A 25,911-nucleotide genomic window follows, 5' to 3' on the forward strand; every position below is an offset into this window, starting at 1 on the left:
ACTGAAGAGAGTTCCCTCCTTATTGGCGGCATGGATGGTGTCGTGCGTAGAGCGCTCACCTCTCACTGAAGAGAGTTCCCTTCTTATTGGTGGCATGGATGGTGTCGTGCGTAAAGCGCTCACCTCTCACCGAAGAGAGTTCCCTCCTTATTGGTGGCATGGATGGCGTCGTACATAAAGCGTTCACCTCTCACCGAAGAGAGTTCCCTCCTTATTGGCGGCATGGATGGCGTCGTGCGTAAAGTGCTCGTCTCTCACCGGTGTGGCTCGGGTTCGATTCCCGGCTCGGGTCATATGTGAGTAGAGATGTGTGTTCATTCTCTCCCGTGCCACGAGGGTTTTTTTCCGGGTTCTCTGGTGTTCCTCCCTCTTCAAAAATCAACACTTTTGATGTTGCTGTACTACGTGGTAAGACATGGGTTGTAGGATGGCTACCTAAGGCACCTTTACATGTCTTCGGCTCGTCCAAGTTGTAGCTGCGTCCTTAACAATTCAGCTGTTTTACTGGAGTAAGAATAGTTAGCTCCCCGGCCCCCCAGAATTTATTTACTAATTTATTTATTTCCTTCTGTTGCAGCCGTTGTTTGAAACCACAGCACTGGATCAAAACCTCCACACACTCAATCAGAACGAGTATGATGGTTTGGTCAATGACTTCAGCGGTGATCTGGTAAGACATTATACAAAATTCTCGTGTCCTGGCGATTGTTTTCTTATGGACCTTCAAGGATATGTGTTTGCTTTTTATTCCCGCCGGCTTAAGCCGAGAAAGGGGGATTTTGCGATAGTGTATTCCTGCTGTGTGTATGTGTGTCCGTTCCACGTTGGTTAGGTTAACTGTTTAGTGCTGTCATATGAAAAGTCAGAATTCAATCTCAACCAAACTTGGTGACAATAATCTTTGGGTGGGGGACCTCAGACGATGTGAGACATTAGAGGTCAAAGGTCATCTAGGGGTCAAAAGAGTTCATTGTTTTTGGTTAGGTAAACTGAGAAGTGCTGTCATATGAAAAGTCAGACTTCCCTCGCTACCAAACTTGGTGGCAGTAATCTTTGGGTAGGGGGACCTAAGCTGGCTTGAGAAATTTGAGGTCAAAGGTCATCGAGGGGTCAAATGAGGTCATGAGGACATTGTTGATTTTGGTTAGGTCAACTGAAAAGTGTACTTACCAACTAACTTGTATAAACACTGCCAGCATGCCAGGGGGTCGCGTAAGTTTAATAAGAAAAAGTAACCCTCACTTACTTTGCTATTCCTCTGTTTTATTTGACAGAGTGCGCTGACATTTTTGAAAAACTACAGAGCAGACGATATCGTGAAGGTGACCATCAGCGGAGAATCCACGTCGTCTTGGGATGTCAGCCCTCCGAGCAGACAACGTCTGGAAGACACTTTGCTGTCTAAACAGACGAAAATAGACTTCCGTTACTCCTATGCTGTCAAAAGGTCAGTCACTGTTTAGGCTGTGGGTGGGTGGGGGGCAGAAAGGCCATGCCCCTCGCCTCGCCCCCATTCCCCCTTCCCTCAAACTGTTGATCCCTTGCCCCCCCCCCCTTTAAGCGACAGAAATAGTGAAGATCAAACTTTATAGACAACTAGTATCATTCACCTTTTCAACAAAAATATTCCCATCTTAAAAATTTGGTTCAGTATCGGACTTATTGTGGTTTGAAGAAATGCCTGTAATGACATTGCAGGGAAAACCCACAGAATCAGGTAATGACTGAAGTTCCAATCCACATGTTGGCCCAGGCAGGATTCGAACCCAAGTAACATGCGGTGTGAGTTTAGGAGAGCACCGCTCTATCGACCTGTTCCTCCACTTACTAAATATCAGGTTTCCCACAGGTATGGACAAATCCTGGAAAATCCCGTTGTCATGGAAAGTCATGGAATTTGGTTGTTTTACAAGGAGTCATGGAAAAGTCATGGAATTTTGTTATTTTACAAGGAGTCATGGAAAAGTCATGGAATTTTGTTGTTTTACAAGGAGTCATGGAAAAGTCATGGAATTTTGTTGTTTTACAAGGAGTCATGGAAAAGTCATGGAATTTTGTTATTTTACAAGGAGTCATGGAAAAGTCATGGAATTTTGTTGTTTTACAAGGAGTCATGGAAAAGTCATGGAATTTTGTTGTTTTACAAGGAGTCATGGAAAAGTCATGGAATTTTGTTGTTTTACAAGGAGTCATGGAAAAGTCATGGAATTTTGTTGTTTTACAAGGAGTCATGGAAAAGTCATGGAATTTTGTTGTTTTACAAGGAGTCATGGAAAAGTCATGGAATTTTGTTGTTTTACAAGGAGTCATGGAAAAGTCATGGAATTGTGTTGTTTTACAAGGAGTCATGGAAAAGTCATGGAATTTTGTTATTTTACAAGGAGTCATGGAAAAGTCATGGAATTTTGTTGTTTTACAAGGAGTCATGGAAAAGTCATGGAATTTTGTTGTTTTACAAGGAGTCATGGAAAAGTCATGGAATTTTTTTGTTTTACAAGGAGTCATGGAAAAGTCATGGAATTTTGTTGTTTTACAAGGAGTCATGGAAAAGTCATGCAATTTTGTTGTTTTACAAGGAGTCATGGAAAAGTCATGGCATTTTGTTGTTTTACAAGGAGTCATGGAAAAGTCATGGAATTTTGTTGTTTTACAAGGAGTCATGGAAAAAACATGGAATTTTGTTGTTTTACAAGGAGTCATGAAAAGTCATGGAATTTTGTTGTTTTACAAGGAGTCATGGAAAAGTCATGGAATTGTGTTGTTTTACAAGGAGTCATGGAAAAGTCATGGAATTTTGTTGTTTTACAAGGAGTCATGGAAAAGTCATGGAATTGTGTTGTTTTACAAGGAGTCATGGAAAAGTCATGGAATTGTGTTGTTTTACAAGGAGTCATGGAAAAGTCATGGAATTTTGTTGTTTTACAAGGAGTCATGGAAAAGTCATGGAATTTTGTTGTTTTACAAGGAGTCATGGAAAAGTCATGGAATTTTGTTGTTTTACAAGGAGTCATGGAAAAAACATGGAATTTTGTTGTTTTACAAGGAGTCATGGAAAAGTCATGGAATTTTGTTATTTTACAAGGAGTCATGGAAAAGTCCGGCATCTTCCACAACTCGTACGTGATGATGCATAGTGTTTGGCTATGGCAGTGTTCCAGTTTGCATTGCAAGTTACTGTATCCCCTCTTTATGCCTACTACTCCATACTTGTGATGCTTTTGTGGTGCGCAGTGGTCTTGTGTCAAACTGGAAGGCTGAAAGGGAGTGGCATCCCTTAACCTCGGTGTGACGACTGACCAGTTTATTTGAAATTGTGTCCTAAGATGCCAAATTAGCGTAAGAAGTCGTCATGGAAAACCCTAATGTTGTCCTGCAAAAGTCCTTGAAAAGTCGTGGAATTTCATTTTAAGATTTCTTTGGGATCCTGAATCATTTAAACCAGAGACAGGAATGTATTCCTTTTTTAGGCCAATCGTCATCATAACGAAACATATTTTCTGTCGTTTTGCTTTTTCAGGACCACCGATAGTTCCTTAGTGACGCCCATAGTAGACGGTTATCACCAGATTCCTCTGAGCCCAACGGACCCACAGGGTCGTAAAGTAAGGGATGGGCTTGCTGAACAACTGGCCACCAACACCTCCTCTACAGCGTAAGTTTAAAATAGTCCTGTAGACTAAAAAATAACCACACAAAAAGCGAGAGATTTTGTTGAAGTCTTCAAAGCTTTTTGAATTCATCAAAAGCCAGTGAGCAGCATTAACAATAGGCTGAATTATTCAACAGTTGTGAATTCTGTCATGAGTCAATCTCAATCAGCTCACCGACATCAACGAAGGACTACAGTGATGTCATTATCACAGTTCATTCAAATGGAGTACCGAAGCGTGACGTCATTTAGAACCAGAAAGTGTAGTGCAAACGAATGGAGTTACGCGTGCATGTTGATTCACGGGCTGAATCACGCGCTAATGTCTTTTACACACATTTTGTGCGCGCGACGTATTCACTTCGGTACTCCATAGCTTGCCACCTGACTGGGTGATTGTGACAGACTTGTGGAGACATATAGGATGATTTGCATTAATCCCAAAAGTAACCTACTGAATCATCAAAAATCTAACGTGGGTTAAAGATCATACTGGTACTAAACACTCAGTAAAATTATTCCATCTGGCTAAGTTGCTGTCATTTAGTAGAAATCAAGAAACGTAACTGATTTCCAATGATCAGTCAATTCAGGCGATTCACAATGCCGCGCAGACACCAAGAGTTTGCCAGGGATAGTCCATTTTTCAAGTTGACGGTCGACAAAACACGGCCCATTTGAATGAGTGTCAGTAGACAACTTGAGCTAATTTATTATAGATTTGGGCATAGCGTTCTGCCGCCTTGCAAAAAAAACACCATATTGATAACAAGAAACGAAAGGGGCAAACAGAGCCTCGAATCATAGGCTTACAAAACTACTGACCGGAAAAACGAACAATTTCAAATGTCCCGCGCAGCGAATTTGTCAACCATCTCCCACAATGCACTGTGAAAAATGAACTCTCCGTGACAAACTCTTGGTGGCGTACTGCATTGTGAATTGCCCGATTTGACTGATATGAGGAAATAAAGAGTGCTATCGACGAAATTGTCTTTTGTGATCAAAATGTGCAAGGTTTTCCACTGTTTTCTCGAAAAAGTATCATATCCACTGATACGGATTGTGAGCGGTGTTATTATTGGAAATCCTGTGTGCCTTTAAACGCATCCCTGAAATTACTACCAAAAATCTGTGTGAAGTTGGCAAGCTTTGGTGTGAAGCGTCAAGACATCTGAATGTCTCGGGTTCGATTCCAACTCGAGTTAGCTTGTAGAGTTTCACCTCACCAGCTCTATGATGTGGAATTATACCAGATGTTTATGAAAGCTTTTACCTGTATTTTTTTTTTTTTTTTTCAGGGCAATTCCTCGAGTGTATCCTGGATTCCTGAGGGTCCCAGCCAAGGGCAACGCTGAGCCAGCAACCAAACTTCTGGAGTGTAAGTTGAATGATTATACTCATTATTGGACTTCATCTTTCTGCGTCAGTCAGTGGTAACTGTCCCACTCACGTGCAGTGGTCTGTGATTAAAAAAAAACAGTGGCATACCAGGATTTGGGGGGCTGGGGGGTATGGGCCAGGTGTTTAGGTTTTAAGATTCAAAGGGCAGGCATGCAACTTTTCCTCGGATCTGCTGATTTCCTCGTGTTTTTTTTGATTCTCATGAATGCCAATACAAATTGAAAAACACTTTACAAAGTCTTGTATTGTTTGAAATGTCCTTGTAGTTTTTTTTCTAAATTCCCAGTTGCGTGCCTGAAAGGGGGGGGGGGGGGGGTTGATGAATGAGATGTTGCAGTCAATGCCTACACATACCATATGCCTGAAGCAATGAATTATTAGATTGAACATTATTTGAGCGATGACTTTTTCCAGGGAGCTGAAGGAAATTTGGGATTTTTCCATTATGTAAATAATTAACTTTGGTCGGGGGGGGGGGGGGGGAGTCCAACCCCCATCTTCAGATCGGCCCATGACAATGTTCATTTAGCTTGTGTTCTTGGGCAAGAGACTTTACCATGTGTAAAGGTAATATACAACATTTGCTTTCGCTGTAATTTTTTAGAAACGGATGGATTTGGGGGTTAGTATTTTATAGCAATTATTGTTACACTGACCCTGTTTAAAGTTTTGTGTTCATAGATAGATGCTTGAAAAACCAAGAAAAAAATGTTGTTCTTGTAGTCTGGTTCCCTGACCCTACTTCAGACGAAACGGAGCAATTTGTAGACGTGGGGGAGTTGTCAGGTCAGGGAACCAGACTAGCCGGCTTGCACCCGTTCACGGACGTGTAACCAATTGCAAACAAAATGTGGACCAACTACAGTTGGTAAATTGGGGGCAGTATTTGAAGAAAAAAAAGGGTTTTTTCCAACGATGGTCAGCCGGCCATCATTGGAAATTGATACTGAAAATGTATACTGACCTGAGTTGTCAGGTCAGGGAACCAGACTAGCCGGCTTGCACCCGTTCACGGACGTGTAACTAATTGCAAACAAAATGTGGACCAACTACAGTTGGTAAATTGGGGGCAGTATTTGAAGAGAAAAAAGGTTTTTTTTTTCCAACGATGGTCAGCCGGCCATCGTTGGAAATTGATATTGAAAATGACAGCACACCAGGTGCCATGATTTCACAGGATCCTTGAGACTTTTATTCACGTACAGTCAAGTAAGGTATTTCATAATAATATCTTAGTTTTTTTTTTTTTTGATGTTTGCAAATGTTGTATATTACCTTTAACCAAGGGGTATAAACAGGTGGGCCTGTTTTGGGTATACAACTGAGCATACATAAAATTGATCTATGATCTGATTTGGAAGCACTTCATGACATTTGTGTAAAACGTTACATAAGCAAAGTATTGTTCATCTGTCGCCTTGTTGATTGATTTATGACAGACCTGATCTAACACTCTTTCCTCCCAACCTTGTACTTTTCAGCGCCCAATGCCGACGGTTTCACCAACATCACCATGAAGCTTGAGTCTGGACCGATTGCCGATGTGGGCGGGGAACGTGAATGGTGGGTAGTCAACAAGGACTCAGATGAGATGGTGATCTACACCCTCAACGATCGTGTGGCGTCAGAACTGTTTGCTCCCCTGGCTGGTTACGGGTAAGTCCAAGGAAGCCTTCCAAAGCTACTTAAGTGAACAGCAGTTTGTCGTTACCCTTCCCCCGTTTCTTGCAATCGGACTTATGAGCTAACTTGTGACTGGACTCATGAATTGACGTATGGAGTGCCATGGTCCAGTGATTATGGTGTTCGACCCATGTGCCATGGTACAAGATTTCGAAACCCGACGGGGAAGATGGTACTTGTGTCCTAAGACACTATTCTACTATTGCCTCTCTCCACCCAGGAGTATTAATGGCCTTTGAGACCAGGTTACGCTGATCTTCATGGTACAAGAGTTCGAACCCCGACAGGGAAGATGGTACTTGTGTCCCAAGACACTATACTACTATTGCCTCTCTCCACCCAGGAGTATAAATGGCCTTTGAGACCAGGTCCAGGTACCCATTTACTATACCTGTGTGGAGAGAGGCAATCATAGTAAAGTGCCTTGCCTAAGGCCAAAAAAAAAAAGTCTCCGGTTTCTGGTATGCGCGCACGTCGCCGTAGCTATGCGCGTCGGCAAAATGAAAAAGTATTTTTTTCAATGAAAGATGATGCCTCAAAACCGCCAAACTCACTGGTTTGACTGGAATTCTGCTGCTGCGCAATTTCAACGTGTTTTTAGATGGGGTTATGATCGAGAATAAGCTTTATGTGGCCTCTCTGGACTCCCATATATTTGCACTAAGTTTAGTCGGGCGCCATTTGCAGTCACCAGCCGACATTTGAAGCAAAAAAGTCAGGTAAAAAAAAAAAAAGTCAGGTAAAAAAAAAAAAAAGCCGCGTCGCCGCACCACTTTTTGGACAAGCTCCATACCAGAAACCGGAATTTTTTTTTTGGCCTAAGCGCACAAGCACCATATTTCCCCATCAGGATTCGAACCCACGTACCACGGTACACAAGTCGAACACTGTAACCACTGGACCACAGCACCCCACAGCAGTTTGAACCCCGACAGGGAAGATGTTACTTGTGTCCCAAGACACTTTACGACTATTGCCTCTCTCCACCCAGGAGTTTAAATGGCCTTTGAAACCAGGGTGCACTGATCTCGGCTGCAGAAAAGTGGTCTCCTGGCCTGGTGAACAGGGGTAATAATTGTGTAGTGCTTTACGACCAACATTTGGTGGGAAGCACTTTATGAGCACCACACATTATTATTGTGATGGACTCGACTACAACACTATTAACGCATGACTCTTACTCTAAATCTCTGTGTACAGCATCATCGGCCTCTACGTGTCCCTAGTCCTGGTCGTCGGCAGGTTCGTGCGCATGATGTTCAGCGGCGTCTCCACCAAGATCATGTTCAACGAGCTGCCCAACGTGGACCGCATCGTCAAGCTGTGCCTGGACATCTTCCTGGTGCGGGAGTGCGGCGAGCTGAAACTAGAAGAGGACCTGACGGCAAAGCTGATCTTCCTCTACCGCTCGCCGGCGATGCTCATCGAGTTCACAAGATACAAGAGAGACTAGGCTGCCTTCACAGCCGCCTCTTGATAACCAGATTCTCAATTCAGGGTCGGGGCAAATGGCTGATTCTTCTGAAAAACGTTGCCTTATTTTTTTTGTTTCATTCCCCCTGCCCCGATACGCTAGTGTAGGTAAACCTCCTTAGGCCCATAATGATTATTCAGTTATTTAAGTAAGATTTGAGGCTTTGCATGGTGGAGATACTAAATGATGAAAGGTTTGCGGAAACACCATGTGCGAATAATTTCTCAACTAAGAGAATGGTTCTGAAAAGAACCAGAGGTATAAACCTCTTTTCAGTTATTTGATTAATCACTTTTTTGTAGGTTATTTAGTTACAACTCATAAGATCGATAAATCAAACTATTTACTTGGTTTTCTAGAAAAGCATGTGGCATAAATGAGCACAGCATTGCCTTAACTTAACTCATGCTTCAGGGACACATTTTTTTTCCGTTTATCGATGTGACTTTTGTTGCACTGGGAAATGGAAGTGAATTTAAAGTGTGAATTTCTATGCCCTAGGATTGTTTAGTGCGGAACAATGGATGCCTTGTATCGGGTTTCTCAGGTTTTCAGAGAGCAAAATGTTGACAGTGAAATATATTTTTATGTTGCACGGTTTATAGAGGCACGATATGTACATGGTGCAGATGAATTTTTGCAACATCAGGCAATACAATGAACACAAAGGTGATTTTGCCGTTTCTTCATTTAGTGAAGATTTTTTTTGCCTTATATAACAACACTCAGGATTGTTATGGCATCCTTTTTTTTTTTTTAATTCATTGAATTATGATAATCGAATGCTTAATGATGCATTTATTGATGAGTTTTCATTTTCTTAGACTTTGTATCTAGAAGCGGTTCCGTAGTTGTAATGTATTTGCATTTTCATATGATTTATGAATCATACAGAATAGAAAGCAGGATTTTGAATTGTCTCTAGCGGTGATTAGAAAGTAAAAATGTAGGTATTTGCAATTATGTGCTTAGAAAAATTGTCTGTTAAAACCATGCATGAAATAATGTGAAGGTTTCAAATGTTGTCGGTGATTTGTCGTTCGTGTGGTGTTAGACATCTCTGTTGAGTAGTGTGTTGAATGTTAAGCATGTGTTTGTGGAGGGATTAAATCTGTGTTTTGTAGTGGGTATATATATGACTGGTCTTTCTACATGTGCCATAGCCAATGTGTTACTTGAATGGCTACTCAACGGACGAAACACTTCGTTGTTTTCCCCATAGTAGCCGTCATGAGCACAGTAATTTATATGTAGCTAAGGTAGTTAATCCATGGCAACATTGTCGCAATTTCGTGGCAACGTTGTCTCAAATTGGTGGCAACATTGTCTCGAATTTGATTGTTGATACTCCCGTACTTAGAGTAAGGCATTGGACCCATATCGGTCATTCTATAAATTTGGGTGCACTTTTTTTTCCTGTCCCTGTTACATCTGACATCTTTAATTTTATCATTCTGATGCACTCTTTAATGCAGTCATCCTCAGAGAGTGATTGTGAATAGCAAACTACCTACCCAACAAAGAAAACATTGTTTGAAGTCATTCTTAATGGTACTTGAATTGGCAAATTACAAAGTACCATGGTAACGGGGACAGGAACAATCTCACACCAAGGACCCTAAATTTATAGAAAAGACCTGTGTCGTATTTGAAGAATGTGTACAAATCTTTGTACTAAAGTGGCCTTGTTTTTAAGGAAAAAAACTTCCTGATCAGTGGTGGGGTCAAGTCTATCACAAGTCAAGTAAAAAATTAACCGTGGATTGAAAAAATGGCCTTTGCTACAGTTCATTTGAACAATTTGCGACCCAACTCAGACTACTTGTGATGCATCAGACCACGTCCGCCATTACTGATAAAGGAATAATTCAGAAACTCTTAAAAATTATCTGTTTTTGATATTTAATGAGGCTTATATGTGAAGAAACATTGCAGAAAACCAAGTTTTGCTATGGATAGTACCAAGTCGTAAATGATATGGATTATTTATGTATTTTTAAAACTCAGTATCCTAAAAAAAAAAAATTATAAAAACTTGCCTTGTTGATGACCTGCTGTGTAGAATCTGTGGACCTTTTTTTGTGATATAGAAGGAAAATACTGATAAGATTTACTCATATTTTGTATTCGATGAAGTGTTGCATGTAATAGCAATAGAGCCAATCGTGGTCAGTGTGTAGACGGTACGCAAATATACCTTTGTAGTATGTTGTTCGGTGCGTGGTTAAGTGGTAACTGTCAGCTTAAATGTTAAAAAAAGTTTTAAAAGGGGGGGATGGGAAGGCTTAACATACAGCCCCTGTACCATTAATATGCACGGTTAAGTTTTTCTGTATTTGAACAAAGCTGGGTTTCAAAGGCTGGGACTGCATTGTGGGGAAGTTTTCTAATTTTTAGGAAATTCAGATTGGATTGTGCATAGGGCATTAACACCTTCCTCAAAACATCTTTTGTCCCTGCAATAACTACTATACGTCAGACGTGTAGTCTTTAGAACTCTGGAACAAGTATTCTACGAGCAGTGCTTTGTGTCAAATTTGCAAATTTTGAATTTGGTGTGGGAATTCTTGTGTTGTGCAATGATATAATCCCGATTTGGCGGTCAAGCTATCTTGTTTTAATCTATTACCTTGAAAACGTGTTTGAGTTCAGTTTTTCCATTTCGATGCCTGCCTAAGCATATCTTTAAAAAAAAAAAGCAATAAGTTGTTTTTAAGCATTAAAATAAATTATGTTTAATTGCCTTCTTAACTCCATTCGATTTTCGTATGTTTTAACCACATAATAGGGAAATTCCTGTGTGTTTCCCATATATTGCAGGTATATTTTAGTATGGATTGCTTTGAATTTTAGTGATTTTTCAAAAACGAAGATTTGTTTAGTTTTATTCAACCGTATTAGTTCAAACAAACAGAGGCTGCAGTTGCAGGGTGAATGATTGCAGTGTGCTTTTTCTATCGATTGTGCTGTGCATCTGTAATTGTGATAAAAAGTTTGTCAAAATGGGAAAACAGCGGCCGAAAATGAAATAAAATTGCTTGTATATTGCTTTAAAATGGAATTGTGGGGTATTTCATTTGAAAATACATCATTCCAAACATGACCTAACCCTTGCTCAATGACCTACACAGAAAACACAAAGTGAGTAATTAGACTCATTATCGTAAGAAGTGAGTCATTTTGTCCGTATAGTGACACACTTTGGCTCAAAGTGTCTCACTACACGGACAAAATGACTCAATTTTTACTATTGAGTCAAATTACTCACTTTGTGTTGTCTGTGTAACTTATTCAGAATCTGACCTACCCTTATACCTATATGGTTGCTGACCAGTAGATAAACTTCCATAGACCCCAATGATAATTAAATGCTCCCACTTCAGGAATTTGGGGAAAGTACTCACAACTCTCCAAGGTGTTCGAGACAGGCGAAGGCAATTTCGGGCCGATTTACTGGCCTGCACCCGTATACCCGGCCAGGCTGTGGGTAGATCCGTCTTTAGCTCGGGGGGGGGGGGGGGGGGGTCGAAGGGGATAATGAGGGGATCGGGAGTGCGTGGGGGAGAGCAGGCTTGTGCTACTTTTTTCTGAACGATTTTCATAATTTTGCGGACTGCCTAACACCATACTAACACCCCCACTTTCCTGTAGATCGTCACTGGACCCTGCAGTAATCACAAAATACTCCACCAGATCAAAGCTCTGGGGGGCTGGTTTTATCCATAGAGTAAGAAACAGACCCTGAAATAGGCTAGCTGCTACCGTACAGTACATATTATAATATTCTCCCCTTTAAAACTGACCAACCAAAAAATATAAAATGCACATCACTTTTCTCCGAACTGACCAATCAAAATCGTGTGCCCTGCAGAAGCCAAGGGCAGAAAACTGCCTCTTTTTTAATGAAATTTAAACCTTTTCGTCAAAATTTAATTCAGGTTAATCCAAAACTTATGATTCATACGTGTGACAAATTTCAAATTCGTACGATTTATATTACGTGTGGGAGAACATTGGATTTACGCCCGGGGGAACATACAGTGGAACCAATTTAATGCAATTTTCTTGAAAATGAATTTTTTTTTTTTGCGTCAGAACGCTCATATGCCCTTCTGTCGGGCACCGGCCCGACCTCAAAAAATGACTCAAGTAAATTTCTTTGAAACTTTTCGCTCCCAAAGAAATAAAACTCCTGTTGGTGAAGTTAAAAACTACATGTATATAATGAAAACTCAGCCCACATCTTGAGAAAGAATTTCTAACTAGATTTATGGACCGACCGGCCTTGATGACCAGTTACTCGATTTATTACAGGCAACCACAAGACTTGTTGGTCCTAGCATAGTGAGGGGCAACCACAGAAGCTTTAAAAATAAAGCCAGGGTTTGGGACTCATGTCATGAGTGGTTTATTGATGTTTATTCAACACATCGAAATAAACCTAGAATTGTGATAGTCCGAGTAACTTGGACCCAACTTATCGCCTTTTTAACATTCGGACATGGTCTGGCGATTTAGTATTGTGACCATCCACAAAATTAATGTTATTCTAATTTTATTTTAATGACCACTTAAAAGCTTTCAATATATTGAAGTGGAGTACGCATGTATCAGCAAACACTCAAGTGAAATGGACAACTTGTTCAATAATTCAGATGTACTGGTTTGAATCTGAAAATCATGCATTCAGATTCAACGATGTTGGTGATGTCCGATCACTTCTTGGGAAAATGTGGGAAAGTTTCTTGTTATCCTTCCTCCACCCATGGAGGAGCTTTCTCCGTGCTCCACCACGATCAAAGCATGGAGCTATGGTCAAAGCATGTTCTTATTCCTCCATGGTCAAAGCAAGAGGGGCAACTTTACGATGGTCACTGACAGGATATGACGTCAGGTCATTTAGTTTATTTATGTGATATTTCTGAGTACAGCAGGGGGCCTTGCCTGCCGTTATGAGGGATAAGCTGATGTCCCCACTAACTGCTGACTACACTGGATCGATGGATCACAATCTTGGTATGTGTAGTAGGCGGGCTACTTGGAATGACCATGGAATGACAGGGGTGACGTGTAGACATTGTAGCGTGTATGAACCTCGGGCATAGTTTTAATGCATTACACCTGTTAACGTGTTGAACCCTGAAGGTTAATTGGCCAGTATTGTTTCCATGGTAATTGCACTGGATGAGGACGGAGGAACGATAATTATTCAATCAAGCTTATTTTGTGTGAGCTAAAATTGGAAGAATATAAGTCCAATGCTCATCGCGAATAGCATTGGAGCTGGAGTTTCTCAAGCTGGCCCTGATCTATTCCTTCCTCCATGCCCTGATCATGTTCCTAGCTCCATGCCCTGACGCCACTTTTCTCGGTGTGAATTGTGTGCGAAGTCTTTGGGGAGTCGTGAAATTTTCCCAAACTGCATTACCCGAATTTTTTAGAAGTACACCGCTTCATCAAATTTCTGGTCAGTCTTGAGGGTTTCGGAATACTGGTCGATGAGTGGTTTATTGATGTTTATTCAAGCATCGAGGGGGAGCTGGTAACCCCACCTCTCCTGATTCCACGCACCACCACCGCTCTGTACTACTGCAGTGGTGCCTGCCGCCTTTTCTTCCCGCCACGCGCTATCGCAGCGTGGGCCAAAATATTATACGCATCGTTGCGTACAATCAAGCAGCTGTATACAAACCTTGCATGCGCCGTGCGTGTGAGTCACGTAAGACGTGTACGGCGGGTTCTGGATCGGATCGGGAATTAATCGAACACGAGCTACCACCAGTGCATGCAGTAGGGGGTCAGACAAGTCGACCGTTGAGACAACTCGACTCGGGACAAGTCGACCGTTGAGACAACTCGACCGTTGAGACAACTCGACCGTATGTGCGATAAATGGAAAGACAAGTCGACCGTTGAGACAAGTCGCCTCGCATGTTTTGGGGCCTAGTTTTGGGGATAGTACCGGGGATTTTGACGGCGGCTGATCGCCGTTTGGGAGTTATGACACGTAACAGAGCAGAGCCGATATAGCGCAGCGTGATTGTCCGTGCACATCGTTCGTTTTTGCCGGGCCTGTGCGCGCATTTCCGGTCAACCGCGTGGCCGTACCGTGCACGTGCCGTGCACGTTAGCTGTCTCAACGGTCGAGTTGTCCCGAGTCGAGTTGTCTCAACGGTCGACTTGTCTCAACGGTCGAGTTGTCTCAACGGTCGACTTGTCCCGAGTCGAGTTGTCTCAACGGTCGACTTGTCTGACATTCCATGCAGTAGAGCAAGGAGCTGAGCAACAACTTCTTCATATTTCTCAACGACCAGGGATAGTTTAAAAACGATTCTTTCGACAACTGAGTATAGCCGCAAGAAGACGTTGTGTTCCTTCCTCTATGATCGCATCGACGTGGTAAGTACTGGGAGTACAACAAGACCATTACATGGCATGGCCTACTTAAAAATTATCTTTGAAAGTGCATGCAGCGAAGTTGCACAGTGTGCCGTGAACGGTGCATGCTGCAGCGCATACACGCGATGTACGTACTGACTGTATGAAGACAGAGCTGTCAGAATTCTATGAAATGAAGCCTGTGCTACTTGCTATAGTGAGTAGTGCATAGTATAGAGCTAGGCATGGGGTAGAATTAGAGAAAGGCACAACTATTATTATTTTAAGTTGAACACACTTGACATGCTTGACTGGTCCCACTATTTCGAAAATAGAAAATAATTCCGTACCCGTACCTCTGGACGTCTCTCATCTCTACTCTAGCTTGAGTAACTCCAGCTGCAAGCTCATCACGTCAGGAATTCACAGGTTGTTAAGTTGGAGTTGCTCAAGCTATCTCATCTCAACAATATCATGTCCATTTATCCTGTAATTTAAATTTTTGAGGAAATTTGGAGAATGTTTGACACTGACAATGACTGACCAGTCTAGTGATGTTGACATTCTTCTCGAGGGTATCGGAATATAAAATGCACATTGATTTTGTTATTATTTTGACCTTTCTTGCCTTTTGATTTTCCTTCCTTGGCTAAATATTAAGTAGTTTTGGACAGAATGTATACTATCCAGAAGCCACTTCTTTAGTTAGGTACAAAGTCTACGTAAGTCAATTTTGTAAGTCACATGATCAGAGAAATTGTTCACATCCAAATTTCACTTCATAGCCATGATTGACACAGCAAGCAACATTGGTCTTGTCATAACCTACCCAAGTTCTCAAAAATCTTCTGTACAAAATGGAGGATTTTTCAGTATTGAGGCTACATGGAAAAAAAACTTGCTAATTTTGGAGGCTGCACTGTGTCAAGGTCTTGGGCAGGACCTTAAGTGATACATGGATGCTCAGCGTGCATTTAATTTGGGCCAAGATTTAATATACATGATGTACTTGAATCCGAAATCCTCCACACTGCTCCAGGATGTCACTGGCTGAATATTCATGTATTGACAGTGATTGCTGCTGTATTTTACAGGATCGATCCCCTAAAACTTGGCCACATTCAATTTCAAGTGAAAAAAATGGAGGATTTTGCAAGATATGCAATTTTTACATGGATGCAGTTGGAGGATTCTGCAGAATTGAGGTTGTATCGTAGTAAAAAAAGCCAGGCTCGATATGGGGGGGGGGGGGGGAGGGGAGAAACACCCCTCCCCTCCCCTCTGTCCACAACAATCGGACATAAACAAATCTGACAGGCCTGACCCCTCCACCCCCCCCCCCTCCCCTGCAAAAATTCCTGGATCCACCCTGAATGCCAAGGGAGCTAGGGTATCATTGCCGCCACCACTTTAAAAAGAGCCATTTACAGCCCTGTTTTTAGGGCAATTGCCCCCTCCCCCTTCAGAAATGATCAAAGCAAGTTTTAAGTTTTCCTGAGAATATCAAAAGGGAATTGACAAGCTGTGTTCTTGTTTTTTTACTGTTGGAGATTGCCTTAAACAATATGCCTGTAATTGCCTCCTGTGACCTGGCTATTGAACTATATGGTCAAATGGGAATTAACATGGGATAAACAACTAGACCACTGGTCTGTCTGGACTTTAAAAAAACCACTAGATCAGCACATAATAATGGCTGGCCTTGGTCCAGCAGTCCAGAGGGGATATCTGGTCCTGATTTGGAGCAGCTGCTGACATCTGAAAAGATTGCAGTTTATGGGCAGCTCTACTTTACACAGGTTACAAGCATGATGGACTGTGTTAACTCTCCTACTGTTTGAACAGTCACAGACAGTCAAAAAGTCCATCACTTTCCCTGCCAGAGTGTGTCCGGTAATGAGGCAACCAAAAATAATTTAGCCAGGAGGTTAAGAAAGGTTGAACTTGAAGAACGTGGAAGTGCGTTCATGGATGTCCATTCAAGTGTAAAACTTCAATGAGTGGACCAGATAATGGAGTTTTCAGTGACACTGGAAAGCATTGAACTGCAAATCTAATGTTAGCTGTGGTGTGGGGAGTTACATGTAGGGCGCCATGTGTAGTTTGTCACATGGAGTCATGAGAGCCTCACACATCCTTCAAGAATGCGGGGTCAAGATGGCACTCCTTTGGTGGATTAATCATCCCACAAGCCAGGGAATACATTAGCACTGTGATAAGCTACCAGACCACAGGGGAAGCCACAGGCTTGGGAGTACATGTATGTCCCTCTTGTTGGATGATTGGGCCAAAGCTTCTTAGGTGCCACATTGTCTGCTCTCTGGACAGTCACAAATTTGCCCTAGACCTCAAAGGCCATTTCCAGGAACAATAAACCCCTCTCACTCCCATGTACCGCTGGGAATACCTGTCCTGTATGGTGGAGCATGGAGGAAGGAAACTGGCTGGATGCAGTGCTGGTATCAATCAATTACCCTGACAACTGTGTTAAAGCTCCTACAGTAGGTGTAACTAATAACATTTAGGGAGGAATAACCATGACAAAATTGTTGCTGTCTGTGCAGCCAGTAACTAAGGCCCAAAAAAAAAAGTCTCCGGTTTCTGGTATGGAGCTTGCCCAAAAAGTGGTGCGGCGACGCGGCTTTTTTTTTTTTTACCTGATTTTTTTTGCCTCAAATGTCAGCTGATGACTGCAAATGGTGCCCGACTAAACTTAGTGCAAATATATGGGAGTCCAGAGAGGCCACATAAAGCTTATTCTCGATCATAACCCCATCCAAAAACACGTTAAAATTGTGCAGCAGCAGGATTCCAGACAAACCAGTGAGTTTGGCAGTTTTGAGACATCATCTTTCATTGAAAAAATACCTTTTTCATTTTGCCGACGCGCATGGTTACGGTGAGGCGCTCGCATACCAGAGAGACTTTTTTTTTTTGGCCTAATGAATAGCCACAACAAAATTGTTGCTGTCTGTGACTGTACAGCCAGTAACTAATGAATAGCCACAACAAAATTGTTGCTGTCTGTGACTGTACAGCCAGTAACTAATGAATAGCCACAACAAAATTGTTGCTGTCTGTGACTGTACAGCCAGTAACTAATGAATAGCCACAACAAAATTGTTGCTGTCTGTGACTGTACAGCCAGTAACTAATGAATAGCCACAACAAAATTGTTGCTGTCTGTGACTGTACAGCCAGTAACTAATGAATAGCCACAACAAAATTGTTGCTGTCTGTGACTGTACAGCCAGTAACTAGTGAATAGCCACAACAAAATTGTTGCTGTCTGTGACTGTACAGCCAGTAACTAATGAATAGCCACAACAAAATTGTTGCTGTCTGTGACTGTACAGCCAGTAACTAATGAATAGCCACAACAAAATTGTTGCTGTCTGTGACTGTACAGCCAGTAATCCCTATCAATCCTTGTTGCATGAAAAGTGGAATGTTAATTTTAGGCCGAATAAAAAAACAACATGTTTCTCGTCCGGGTTTTTAAAAAAAAAAAGGAGGAAGTGGTGCTTTTTATTTTTAATTTTTTTCAAGATGTCCGCCAGTTTAAAATTTCCTGCAACTGTTGGTGTTTCCACTGTTCAAAGACACTTTTAAAATGAAAGACAAGTTGGACAAGAGAACTGAACATAATTTACAGTGTCATTTAGAGTTGTATTGGTCTACAATGAACAGTTTCAGATGCATTTGACTTTTTAGGTGGTTTTTTTACTGCGTTTTTCAATAATAAAAAAATCCAGGCGGCCTCCAAAAAGGAAGCGGGCGGGGACGAGAAACATATTTTTTTTTGGCCTTAGGTGGTACCATAGTTAAAGGGAATATACAACATTTGCAAACATCGAAAATAAAACTAGAAAGTTTTTACGAAATATCTTACTAGGATGTTGGTAAATGACAGTCTAAAGTATCCTGTAAAATTATGGCACCTGGTGTGAAGTCATTTTCAAGAAAATGGTATTTTTGTATACATTTCCAAAAACATTTTTCAACTACCGGTACTGCTCCAAATTTACTACTTTTTTCAGCACAAAATTTTTGCTATTGGTATGAACGGGTGCAGGCCAGCTAGACTGGTTCCCTTACCTTACAATTTTCCGGCATCTGTAAATTGATCATTTCATCTTTAGCGGAGTCAGGGAACCAGACTACTTGAACATTTTTGTTTTTCTTGTTTTTTCTAGCATTTTCGAACACAAAACTTCAAACATGTCAGTGTAACAATTTTTGATCTATTATTAATACTAACACTTCAAATAGTTCATTTCTGAAACTTACAGCTAAAGCCAATGATGTACATTCCCTGAAATAGGTAGAATAAGGAGGGACAGTATGTTATTCTATTAATTTAGGGTCCAAAATGTAACATTTTTTTTTGTCCCTAACCCGATATAATGAACATCTGGCTAAAATGAACATAACCCGTTTGATGCCCCAATAGTATACAAATATTGAGTGGCTCAAATGGGAGTCTGAATATTATCGCAAGGTCATATAAGTCCAGATGTTACCGAGCAGTAACATTCCTCCCGTTTCACAATTTAAAGCAACTCAACTGACATACATGTAAATCCTTGTCATTTGATATACTGGATCTTTTGTTTCAATACAAAATTGGTGGAAAATGTGTTTCTCTCTTCCAAACCACCCCATCACGAAAATGGAACAATAATGGCTCTTTGGAACAATACGTGCTACGCGCAATGCTTGAACGCGCACACCAGCATGCCTTTGCACACAAATACCGCGTCATGGAACAAGCATTGATCCTAACTGTTCAATAGTATTTCCCATTCCCCGCTCCATGGGCAAAAGGACTTTTTTAGTCCTGGCGTGAATGGGGGTAATATTAATAATGCACGTCACGTTATGTGAGTTCTACCAATCAAATGACAAACATTCTGTATGTCGGTTACTGGTATAAATATAATGAATTCTATTATAGTACAAAATCACTATAACAAACGACCTCTATAACGAACATTTTTTACATATGGACCCCACCGTGGTTCCTTATTATAGTGGTGTTTTAATGAAGTACCTGGTGACTTTGTAATTTCCATCATTAATGATTAAGAATGACTTTAAACAATATTTTATTTGTTGTATGCACAATAGTTTTCTATTCATTAACACTCTATATGAGGATGACTGCATTATTTAATGAGCACATCAGCATCATAGGCCTAAGTGTCAGATGTAACAGGGCAAAGTGGACCCATATTTATAGAATGACCATTTTACAGTAGAAAGGTGCTTCTGTGGGACTGTGGAAGTGATTGATAAGATTTCAGAGTGTTGAGATTTAGTTTATCAAATAATGAGGGGCCCCAATGTGTATTGTGTACACATTGGGCAATGGTTTATGAAGGACTGAGTTTATCTGATAAATCTTTGATACCCAGCTGCACTGATTATATGCAATATAAATATGTACATTGTGCTGTGGACAAACTGTAGCCTCTGGCCTGGTGCATTGAACTTTTGATCTTTATGAATGTAATTCTTTACTGTAAAATAAACAGCTCGTGCCAGTTGAATAAACCTCTACACACACTGGTATTAAAGTTGTAAACCTCAACTCTACTGAGTGTAAACCTCCATTCATTAATACCTGAGACAGTACAACCATTCCTATTGGTTGAGAGCCTGTCACATGGGTGGTTTTAAACCGCGGGTAAAAAAAAACACTACATGCTGCGTGAATGCCAAGATATTTAGCACTATAATGAGTATGGGGACCCTACCCTACCCATGGACATGGCCAGAGATCAGTGTTTCACAAAATGTGAACTTGAAGTAAAATTGTTGAACCAACTTGTTGGAATTTTGTCAATTTTTAAAGTCCCCACCTTTAAAAATGTTTTAAAAGTCTTTCAGTTTCAACCTTGGTTAATGCACTTCTTGCCTTGTGGGTTGTTGTGGCCTACTTCTGAGTTCTAGGCAAGTAATAAACTCATATGGTCAGCTGTGTGTGGTGGGTCCTTGAGTGAATCTCTTAGTGGGATGGAATGGATGGGTAATTGTATACTTTCTCTATGGTATACATTAAGAAATAATGCTGATCTAGGCAGATTTTGAAGATACTTTCAGTTTCACAGTATAATGAGCTCAACAGATTCTCAGGCATTCCTTGCTCTATTATTTGCATATCAACAGCCACCAAATAAAACTTCAAACCGTCATACAGATTTTGTAACCCTGCTATGCCCAGTCAGTTGGCAAAGAGAGTAATCAGACCTTTCAAAACATTTTAATTTGCCTGACCAAAGGGGTTTTGAAAGGTGAAATAGTGCTGGAACTTTTTGACTTTTCCAAAGGTTTCGAAAGGTGAAGCAACTCTGTGGGCAAATTCAGTTAGTTGCATTTCAATACCTTTTCGAAAGGAATTGAAAGGTGTGGTAGTGCAGTAACAATAAATTCTGGAGGATTTTAAAAGGTCCAGCATTTTTTTCCCTCCAATTTGCCAGCACCCAGATTTTGAGGTGTTTTGAATGGTCTAACTACAGGAGAGTTTCATAGCCAAAATGCCATGTACCCGGCACATCATGTACATCTATGTGTTTTCTCTGTTAGTAATTTTCTCAAAACTTTTCATGTGAAGGACTTGTTAAGTTGTTGACTGCCAGCTTTTATTTTTTTGGAAATTTGTTGAATGCCGACTTACACGCAGGATTTTGTAATGCTTTTTATGGAAAGGGGACCGAGAGTAACACGAAGACTTGAGCAAAATGGCGACTTATAAAAGCCGACTTAGAAATAAAAAATTCAATGGAAATGCATTACGGACAATCAGGACTTTAGTCCGACAGCCGACTTGAGCAATTTGACGAGTTGTACGATGTCGGTTTAGCCGGAGTTTACTGCATTCTGCGCAGCCATGCTAAGTACATGTAAGTTGTCAGGGACATTCTGTCAGTCAATCACGTTCACAATAAACGCTCTTTCGGTGTGAAAGAAAGTCTGAGTGCGTATGCACGGATGCATGGGTAGACTTGCTTGAAGGAATGTCATGGTGAGTTTCTGCATGGCCGTGGGGAAAAAAACCAGTGGGAACATGGCTTTGATGGACAAGATGATGACAATCATGTTGAGATAACTTGACACAAGATGCAGTCATCCTGAAAGTAGGATAACCACATCCTTTGAATTCTATCATGGAATGTGCGACATTCTTGGATGTTGGCACCCTGTGATAAACTTATCTCAAGATGTAATCTTATCAAGGAGATATGGATCTATCCAAAATTAACCTGAGATAGAAAACATACTTTTATGTACAAGCAAAGTCTTGGATGGCACCTCAAGAGCTCAGTGTTTGGCAGCCATTGATGCTGGCTTCACATCCTTTTCCTCTAACACATTGAAAAGTCATGCATCATAGGTTCAGTGAGGGTCAATGCATGCATGTGAACTCATGTTTGTTGTGTAAAAGTTGGCTGGCTTTAACATTAATGGGAATGCCTCAATGCATTTTGCACATGTACATGTCCTTGAAGCGCCCCATCAGCTGCCACATTTCATCAAGATGCAATGGCAAGTTGAGACACACAAAAATAAGATGTTCTGAGCATGTTCTGAGGGACTGAGGCCAAAGACCTCTGCCTGAACTTTGCAAGAACATGTGTATGTGGGATGGCATTGAATCAGAAATACCACTTTGCCAGTAAGGTTCATGTACAGCGGGTTCAGGGCCCACTTTAATAAGGGCCTGGAAAAGAGTTAGACTCTAGACGCTGTCTGGTGTGATCTGAGGCAATTTCTGACCACATTAACCAACTTTATTGAGCAAAAGATTTAACATAATTTTCAAGTTTTATTTATTCAAGAAATCCTGCATGGGCATGAGCGTGCGGGGATGTGCATTTAACCTTAAAATGCCCGAGTCTCACGCTCAGTGCACCCAAAGTGGACAACCCCTATTTTTCCCAAAGCGGAAAAGTAGCCATCTTGAAAAATGATCCCTCCACAACATGGCAAAAAAAGTGACACTTTCGAGCCCAACTGCATCCAAAATGCTCAGAATTATAAGCCCCAAATCCGGGCAAGAGGTTCATTGCCTTTTCTCTTCAATTCCCCAATTTCATGGCTCTCAGAGCCTCTCTAGTACAAAGTATTTTGCAGTATAACTTTAATTCACGAGCTTGGTGGATTGGTTTAGGCCTATTTACTGGCGTACACCCTTAATCTCTTTTGGACTCTTGTTGCGTAATCCAGTTGGATAGATAATCTGGTTATTAGCACAGTCTGTACTGGTGTAGCTGAAGTTTGTAAAGACCCTTTTAGCCTGTGTATTCAAGCTTGACGAGCGAAGTGCTATTATTGACATGTACGTGATCACTGAATGTGATAGCTATAATTACAATATGCACAGTAGAGCAAGCAGTATGAATGGTACAGTAACTGATGCACAAAGCTATGATGCTGTGTGGGTTTGAGAGCAAGATGCATGCATTTAGTGAAGTAAAGATGAAGTCAGTAATGTCTCCAGAAGTTTTGACTCAAAACACCTCTATCATTTTCGTTGTCCCAAAGGAACACTACCATGATCATAAGTGCTTCGGCCAGCTATCAGGATGACTGAACAATATTGTTTCCACATAAAAGCAAGGTAAGTTTTATTTAAAGAAATTTTGTTCAACATGGCAGATTTTCCAAAATGAATTCTTTCTTCAATTTTACCGGTAACTCGTTTGTCAATACTTTTGTGCGAGAGAGAGCCTTCGACCCTTTCTAGTAATTCTACCAGATTTTGAACTTGCATATGTGCATTTTTGCTGGAAACGCATAAGAAGACACAATACAATGCAACTGTATGAATAATTTTTGCTTTTTAAAGAGGCGGTGGCAAAAAGGAGGGGGGGGAGGCGATATCTTTACTTGGCCTAAACATGCATCTTTAGTGTAAAAGTTTGTACATGTGCCAGTACATGTTTGTTAACCACATACGGATTGAACATGTATTGTGGGCAATGGTATTTTAAGTCTTAGGAGACAATCAAATAATGCCATTGTGTGATTCTACAAAAACCATCAATAACAACAGTTTGGTATTCCAGGACATTAGGGACTAAGTCAGTTTGTTTTTCTTTTCCCTGAATTGATCTTGTTCTATGGACTCCAGAATCTACTTTGAATTCTCCTTTGTCCATCCCTGCATCCCCAAATTCCAATCATTAGAGATAGGTTGCAGCTTAAAGGGAATATACATCATTTGCTTTTGCTGTAATTTTCAGAAATGGATGGAATTGGGGGGTTGGAAATATATAGCAAATATAGTTACACTGACTTTTTTGAGGTTTTGGGTTCGAAAATGCTATAAAAACCAAGAAAAACAATCATTTTCCTGTAGTCTGGTTCCCTGACTCCATTTAAGAAGAAACAGAGCAGTTTACATATATTGGGGAATTGTAAGGTCAGGGAACCAGTCTAGCTGGCTTGTACCCGTTCATAGGTGTGTAATCGATTGCAAATAAGTGCGATGGTCAACTGGGGCCAGTATTTGAAAAAAAGCCAGTTTTTTTTCAACGCTGATCGGCCGATCAGCGTTGGAAATTGATACAAAAATACCACTTTTCTTGAAAATGACAGTATACCAGGTGCCATGATTTTACAGGATGCTTTACACTGTCATTCACTAACAGTCCAGCAAGGTATTTCAAAATGATTTGGTAGTTTTATTTTTTGATGTTTGCAAATGTTGTATTTTCCCTTTAAGATTAAATCCTGAATGACCCCAGTCCTTTGTAAGGGATTAACCTTTGTGAATTGTGACCACAACTGGCCAGCCAGGGGGTCCAGGGTTGCACAATGTATTATCCAAATTAAACAATTATGGCCAAGGGTAGTTGTGGATGGCTGAATAGTTAATGTGTTATGCAATAACCACCTGGTACATTATACAGTTGTATGTGGGATTGTGGTCAGTATGGCCTCCATTTGGTGTGTCATTAGCTTTTTTGGACATGTTCACTCCTTTTGTATACTCCTAAAGGCTAAACAAAGTTTTGGGAGACACTAACTAGGGGTTATACCTTGTTGTTACCATAAACACACTGTCATTACATCCAAAACACATTCTTCATTGACAAAAATAGGCATAGAACTGTAAAAGATACCGGTAGACTAAAAGAGATTTTTTATAAGCTTTAGGGTTAACTTCATTCATGACGACAGATTTTTTTTCATGGCAGCGCGATCGTTGGCCGCCATATTGCTTCGCACTGTACCGTATGTTGTGCTATCAGTATCACTTGGACTTTGAAGTTTCTGTGAGACTGTGCCAATGGCCCTGCCATGGTCCAAATCTCTGGTCTGATTTCTGAACTATACCATCATGTAACATGTGTTTAACACAATTGTATTAATAAATAGGATTTGAAGAGAAAAATAAGCACAATTGTACTTTGTAAGTGTAAGGCCTAGATCCGCACATCTGTCTGGCAATAAGATTCCACTATAAACAACTCATACACGTATACATACCGTGCACAGTGGTAAATTCAAATTTCAATGTCAGTCTTACAATTGCTATCTCAAACACCCAAGCCGCACTCGCCAACCCTGGCCCAGTTCCCTCCCCCCCCCCCCCCACCCCGCCCTGAAAAAAGACCCATCTAAAAACAAACACGTATACATTGCCAAAGGGAGGAAGTATTTTAGCAGTCATAACTTCCTGCACCAGGAACTCTGAAAACGAACTCAATTTGATGACTTCAACGTGAACTTCCGAGACGACGTACATACTTTACAGGTGTACATTGCCAAAGAAAATCTAAATCTGGAAGTGTGGAACCATTTATATGCTTATAACAGGCATGCAACTTTTCCTCGGATCCGTTGATTTCCTTGGTTTTTTTTACTTCTCATGAATGCCATTACAAATTGAGAAACACTAAACAAAGTCTTGTGTGCTTTGGAGTTTTCTCGTTTTTTCTAATTTCCCAGCTGCCTGTTTTAAGTTAGATAAGATTTGAAGGTCTGCGATACAGTTGCACCATAGAGCAAGGACCCAAGGAGTTCGTACTCTAAGACTTCAAAAGTAAAACGATGGTCGCCGCGCTCGAAAGCTACAATAGAAAGCACCTGGCGGCCAGCTTGCTCAGTTGCTCACTACGCTAATCTCTACACAATAGAGATCCGCGCTCACTAATGCCAGAAAAAGGAGTTTGCATGGCTTCGTAGACAGTACCATGGTAAATACGCATGCGCAGTTGCCAAACATCGCTAAAAATGAATGATTTTGAAGTGTTTGTTCGCAGTTGGATGATACTGTATATAAATGTGGTCAACATCACTTGAACAATCATTT

At 41.0% G+C, this 25,911-nt stretch overlaps 2 protein-coding genes across 8 annotated transcripts in view; both read left to right on the top strand.

Moving 5' to 3' along the window:
• Window positions 1–11,266, top strand: part of LOC119738860 (piezo-type mechanosensitive ion channel component 2-like) — an 83,848-nt gene extending 72,582 nt beyond the window's left edge. For all 6 annotated transcript variants that reach the window (XM_038213829.1, XM_038213834.1, XM_038213830.1 and 3 more), the window contains 6 exons: window positions 578–670; window positions 1,275–1,447; window positions 3,518–3,652; window positions 4,951–5,030; window positions 6,535–6,709; window positions 7,937–11,266. In XM_038213829.1, the coding sequence (XP_038069757.1) occupies window positions 578–670; window positions 1,275–1,447; window positions 3,518–3,652; window positions 4,951–5,030; window positions 6,535–6,709; window positions 7,937–8,189 (909 nt within the window). In that variant the 3' untranslated portion in view covers window positions 8,190–11,266. The remainder of the gene's footprint in view (window positions 1–577; window positions 671–1,274; window positions 1,448–3,517; window positions 3,653–4,950; window positions 5,031–6,534; window positions 6,710–7,936) is intronic.
• A 3,204-nt stretch (window positions 11,267–14,470) lies between these two features.
• Window positions 14,471–25,911, top strand: part of LOC119738687 — a 29,510-nt gene continuing 18,069 nt past the window's right edge. Inside the window, exons 1-2 of one of the 2 annotated variants that reach the window (XM_038213609.1) lie at window positions 14,471–14,609; window positions 23,136–23,211. The gene's annotated coding sequence lies outside the window, so the exon portion shown is untranslated. The remainder of the gene's footprint in view (window positions 14,610–23,135; window positions 23,212–25,911) is intronic. The other variant, XM_038213610.1, reaches the window with a different exon arrangement.

Source organism: Patiria miniata, unplaced genomic scaffold, assembly GCF_015706575.1.
Source record: "Patiria miniata isolate m_02_andy unplaced genomic scaffold, ASM1570657v1 HiC_scaffold_3, whole genome shotgun sequence".
Taxonomy (NCBI): Eukaryota; Metazoa; Echinodermata; class Asteroidea; order Valvatida; family Asterinidae; genus Patiria; species Patiria miniata.